Source organism: Wasmannia auropunctata, unplaced genomic scaffold (assembly GCF_000956235.1).
Source record: "Wasmannia auropunctata unplaced genomic scaffold, wasmannia.A_1.0 LD283999.1, whole genome shotgun sequence".
Taxonomy (NCBI): Eukaryota; Metazoa; Arthropoda; class Insecta; order Hymenoptera; family Formicidae; genus Wasmannia; species Wasmannia auropunctata.
In genome coordinates, this window is record NW_012078891.1 from 15,959 (window position 1) to 22,227 (window position 6,269).

Here is a 6,269-nt window from a genome sequence, read left to right on the forward strand (position 1 = left end):
CATTTATGATGATTCAGTGACTGTCAGACAATGATCGACTATTTGTCAAGAATTGAAGTCGACCTTTAATTTATGTTCTTAGATAAAAGATTGTCTCAAGTATACCAGTGAAGTGTCGTAAAGTTCAACATAATCTTGGCAAGATGATTAATTATTACTGTGTTTTCGCTAATATATTTGTTAGAGCGCAACACGTTCAATGTTGTATAATAGTTTTAACTTATCCGCTGTAACTAATACTTATGTTAGTTAATGTTTTCAGACTTTAAAGTTAGAACACATTAGAGATGGAACAATTTATTGCTGAGAGTTCAAGTTTCTAGTTTGACAGTCAGTTTAAGATATTTTAATTAAATTTATTGGTGAGTACAATACGTTAATATGAGACATATATGAAAAATGATAGACAATGTAAGTTACAGAACATATATACAATAGCTCTTATTTCCTCATTTTCTAATAAAACGTACTTGATTAAATTATTAATAATATTTGTAACATAAATGTTGCTAATAAGTAATAACTTAATAAATAAGAGAGAATTGTTAAAAGATACTTAAAAAACCTAGAAGACTTTAGAAAATACGTGTTATGAAGTCTACAAAGATAAAATCTGTAAGATACAACAGAATAAAAAACAGACGAATTATTGCATCTATATTAAATTTTATAATTTGTCTGTTTAAATTTCCAGTACATATTTCATGAACATTATAAAGTCAGAAGAATAAAAAAAATATAGAAATGTAATATGCACTCTCATATTCGCATTTACATGGATATATTACGTTGTACATGTGTGTATATACAATTTACACGTTGATTTTAAAAAATATATATATCATATATAAATATATTATAAATAAACTAATACTAATTGCATTTATAGGTTTCTTGAAATGTGAATAAAGAGAAGTCCAATAAAATTTATATTAAATAATATTATTGATACTTACAAGTTATAGTTTACAATTCCGAGTATCGATAACATAATAAGAATGTACATGAAACTTATTTCCTTTATATTTATGCTTACAATAATGTCACTAGAAGGACAAGTAAATTTCATGGGAGACTTAGAATTTTTTCGAAAAGCAATAGTTAAATATGTGTTTCCTAAGGATCCAGGTATAGTGAGAGTAAGAAAGCCAGAAGAAACCAAAACAGTGAACAATGTAACCACATTGGATTTTGTAAGTACACCAAAATTATTTTCTAATATTTTATTAATTATATTATATATATTTATTCTTTTAATATGTATTTCTTTTAAAGGCGTACACTTTAAAAAATAATATTTAGTTAAAAAATATAGACTAAAGAATCTTGTAATAAAAAAACATTTTAACAATATTTCAGACAAATTATACAACATTGTATATTTATACAACATAAAGAAAAAAGAGCCAAATTCGGCCAAAGCCAGATGTTGATTGTCCATAATATTTTTAGTTTTTAGTTTTTAGTTTTTAAATTTCAGCTGTCACTGCGTGCCTATTATTGTCGGTCTTCAAAAATCATAACTTAAAAAGTTGAAATACTGCCATATATTAATTACATCAAATTAATGTTCAATAATGATGCTACAAGAATTCTAAAACATTGTAAAAAACTTATTGCAACAAACATCTTATTGTATTGATTGTATAATTAATACAACAAAATATTTTATAATTAGTAGTTATATGTACTCACCCGCAAAAAAACCGGGCCACTAAATTTTAGCTCAAATTTTTAATATTTTTCAATAGCGATAACTCTAAAAATCATCGTATCAAGATGAATCTAACAATAAGCTCAAATTAAAACTTGAACATTCCCCTTAATAACTAAGAAAATCAAATTGTGTTCCAAAAAATGCTTTATAAAATGGCAGACATTGAAAACACAGCCTTAGAAAAATAAAAAAAAATTTTTTTTATATTATTGCGCTGCTCCAGGGAAGTTGGCTGCCTAGCATAAAAATGTATAAGTTTTCAAACTCATTGATTTCCTAACAAATTCATATTTCGATCATTTTTCTACGATTTTTTTGACAAAGTTATAGTATTTTTACAAAAAAGTCTAACAGGTAGAACGCCCGCCCAGATAGTATAGGGAGATCCAGGTTCGAATTCCGGCTGAGGTAATATTTTTCGCAATATATTATTGTTACAGGATTTTAATAGATGCTATGAGCATCGATTATTAGATTGCCTTTGGCAATTTAACGTAATATTACGTTTAATGCTCGGTACAGAGCTGTGTATAGAAGCACGCGATTTGCGGCCGCGCAGTGCAGTACTTGAAACCGAATAATTGTAAGATTCACATTTTAAAAATAAAAATGATAAAGCACCAAGATTCGTTTTAATCGTGTTGGCGTTTTTCGTTCTTAATTTTAAAGAAGTGTTACAAAACGGACTATTTTTTCTTGTCTACTCAACATAAATTATAGAAACAAATTATTGTAGGAAACTTGTAGGAAACCAAAAAGGAAATTAAAATGTAAACTTCAAATCTTAAAAATCTTTAAAAATCAAACCTTTTTTAATCTCATATAAGTGCGTGCGTGTACTTATGCATGTGTGTGTCCTGCTCTCGGCATTTGGACATACTATTAATCAAATGTCTAATTGTTTCTTGTTCTCAATTTTTCCATTTCTCTTGCAAAGCGTGGCGGAGTGCTACTAAAATTTGAACATTATGTTTTCTAACTTTTCGTTTCAACATATATCCCATAAATGGGATCTATAGGATTTATATCTGGGCTCATAGCTGGCCACACTATTTGCTGTATGTTTAAATCGTTTAAAAAATCGATCACTATTCGTGCGACTTGTGGTCTTGCATTATTGTGCATCAATAAGGCACTCTACCACACCTTGCAGAAGGAATGGAATAATTTAGAACAAGAAACAATTAGACATTTGATTAACAGTATGCCCAAACGCCGAGAGCAGAACATATGCATAAGTACACACTTACAAGAGATTAAAAAGATTTTATTTTTTTAAAGCATTTTTAAGATTTTAAGTTTAAATTTTAATTTCCTTTTTTATCAAGTTTCCTACAATAATTTGTTTCTATAAGTTATATTGGGTAGACTAGAAAAAAATAGCCCGTTTTGTAACACTTTTTAAAACACTATAACTTTGTCAAAAAAAATTGTAGAAAAATGATCGATGTTGGCATAGTAAAAAATAATATTTAATTTACGCGCTAGGAACTATATTAAAAAGCCATTAATTTATTATCGATTCTGCATCGATCCGCCTCGATTCTCGATGTTCATTTCCGTTTTTTTCTCACCATAGCAGTTATAATAAAGCGAACGTATACAGCATGGTGTAATAAAGATAAAGGTGTGCTCTTGTGCATGAAGAAGATTAACCAATGAGAATGGTGAAACAAGTAGCTGGCCATATTAATATATCCGCCAATCAGCATTTTTTCCGCAATATTAAAAATGTGAGGTTTCTCTGTAGGAAAAGCATCAGGCAAAAGACTCTTGACTGTTGTTGGTAAATAATCTCCATAATATTCAAGTTCTTTTTTGTAGCATGTTGAGAAAAAATGCATCGAACAAATACGTGCAGAAACATTTTTATTTTAAATAATTTTTTTATATTTTGTAATATAAATTTGTATAATACTGTGGCGGCGCGCTTACGTTACGGCACGCGCGCCGGGCCCGCGCGCCCGCCACGTGACGAGGGTAGTGCGCGGCGCCACCGCTAGGTGCCGCAGATGCCACTACTTTTTTCGTAATCAAAAATCGCCCACGCCTGCTATATCTATGTCTCCGTGAGTGGTCTCCGGCGACTCCGGCATGTTCTTCTGCTTGCCCTTGAGGATACTCCGAATCGGAAGGCCGGGACTCCCGCTTCCTTCCGAATTCGGAGAGCTGAGCTCGCTCTGCTGGTACGGGTACTTTCAAAATACTCTCAGAGTGATGGCCTAAGCAAGCTCACACCACTCTGAGAGCAGAAGAACGTGCCGGAGACCACCCACGGAGCCATAGATATAGCAGGCGTGGGCGATTTTTAATTACAAGAAAAGTAGTGGCGCCTGCGGCACCTAGTGGTGGCGCCGCGCACTACCCTCGTCACGTGGCGGGCGCGCGAGCCCGGCGCGCGTGCCGTAACGTAAGCGCGCCGCCACAATACAAATAACATTTAATTTATGTATCTACCATTTTTAGGTTAATCTCCTTGCCACAAGCTTTCATTCATAATGCCGCCAATTCACTGTTTTTTAGAAATAGAAAAAAATTTTTTGCTTTAAGCTTTAATTTGAGCTTAGGTTCATCTCAATACGATGATTTTTCATAGAATTATTAAACTATTAAAAAATATTAAAAATTTGAATTAAAATTTAATGGCCCAGTTTTTTTGAGAGTAATAATATTTACTAATATAATTTTGTTCAAACTCCGAACATTGAGTAAAAAAACATCTGTAAAAGAAAGCTCTTAATTCATTCTGAATTACAGGATATTTAAAAAAAATTGATTTTGAAATAAAAATAGATACTTTCAAATATACTTTCAAAATACTTTCAAAAATTTCAATACTTTCAAAATATTCTCAAAATTGCCTTTTTTACACAAAATTTTTAATATTTTACAATCATTAAAAAATCTTCTTTCACATTCTATATGATTGCGTAGATCGGTTTAGTAGAGAGATATGGGTACCCCGCCGAGGAGCATTACGTCACAACAGAAGATGGTTACAACTTGGTAATACACAGAATATCAGGAAGTCCTTTATCTAAGAGTCAACAAAGAAGAAAAGTTGTGTTCCTCCAACATGCTATTTTAGTCACATCTGATGCCTGGGTGTTGCTTGGTCCTGGCAAGGATCTTGGTGAGTGATTGTCAATACATGATGCGTTGATGTTTATTAATAAATATGTTAATCAAATTTAGATTTGCTTTATCATTATTACACAGTAAAAAATTTTTGTATGTGTGTTAGAAATGATCTACTGAAGTCCTCGTTAAAATTTTCTGTTAACATTTTTAACATATTCAAGTGTTAATTAATTTAACATATATGTAAATGTTATTTAAATATTTTGTGTTAAATTAAATTAATATTCAACACTTTTTAATGTCAAAAAATACAATTTATGAGTAAATAAACAAATAACATAAAAATAATGTGTTTTAAAACATAAATTTTAACATAAATGAATAAATGAGTATCAGAAAAGACCGTGTAACATTAATTAACAATTGAAATCTTAAAACGCCAACAACGGTACAAAGCGGATCTTGCTTCCATATAATATTAGTGTAAATCTTACAATTTTCGGTTCATATAACACCACGTGGCCGCAAATCGCGTGCATCTCCGTAGCTCCGAACCAAGTAGTATGTATAATATTACAATTAAATTACCAAAGGCAATCCAAAATCGATGCTCAAAGCATCAAGTCCTGTGAAATCCCTCTCAACTTCGCGACATAAAATAAATTATAATTTGCATCTATACGCGATTTGCGGCCACGTGGTGTTATATAAACCGAAAATTGTAAGATTTACACTAATATGGAAGCACCAAGATCTGCTTTGTACCATTGTTGGCGTTTTAAAATCTTAATAAATGAATAAAATACAAACGTACTTAACATAAAATAAATATGTTAGAAAGTAACACAATTATATAAAAAAATTAACATGAAAAATATAATAATTAATGATACAATTTATAAGCAAACTGTGGAAACATAACGTCCAAGCGGACACATTTTTTGAACAATTTTCAGTGGCTTTATTTTTTATTTTAATGGCCTTGAAAAAATTCAAGCAACATCATTTTTTATGTAAAATTTCTTGCTCTTTCAGGATCTGCCATCAGAACTTATCAAAAATAAAGTTCAAAAAAGTTATAGCCGATTTTTTGGAAAAAAAAACCGTGATTTTTTACACAAATTTTTTTTTTTTAATCAATATTTTCACATCGAAACGACATTATAAGATGGTCTTGAGCAGTCAAAATATCGCGTCCATGAATTCTAAATTTTAAAACGTATACATACTTATTTCGAAATTCATGATGGCGGTATCGAAAATGGCGGCCGAAAGATCGAAATATTACAATATTGTGCAAATTTACTTAAAAAAATGCAGTAATCATTATGACTGTTGTGTTTTTAACAATATCGTGATATTATATGATCAAAACAACAATAAAATTATTGCAACAATATGGCGGACACAAAATGGCCGATTATAACGTGCTAAAAAACGCCAGGAGATGGATATATAAAAGCGTTATATT

General features: G+C 30.7%; 1 protein-coding gene across 1 annotated transcript in view; it reads left to right on the forward strand.

The window, feature by feature from the left end:
* Nucleotides 1-207: 207 nt before the first annotated feature.
* The window catches only part of LOC105461568 (lipase member M-like), a gene marked incomplete at its 3' end in the record, with an annotated part of 9,659 nt that continues 3,597 nt past the window's right edge, over nucleotides 208-6,269 (forward strand). Inside the window, exons 1-3 of the mRNA XM_011708069.1 lie at nucleotides 208-797; nucleotides 890-1,193; nucleotides 4,652-4,850. Coding sequence (XP_011706371.1) covers nucleotides 999-1,193; nucleotides 4,652-4,850 — 394 coding nt within the window. The remainder of the gene's footprint in view (nucleotides 798-889; nucleotides 1,194-4,651; nucleotides 4,851-6,269) is intronic.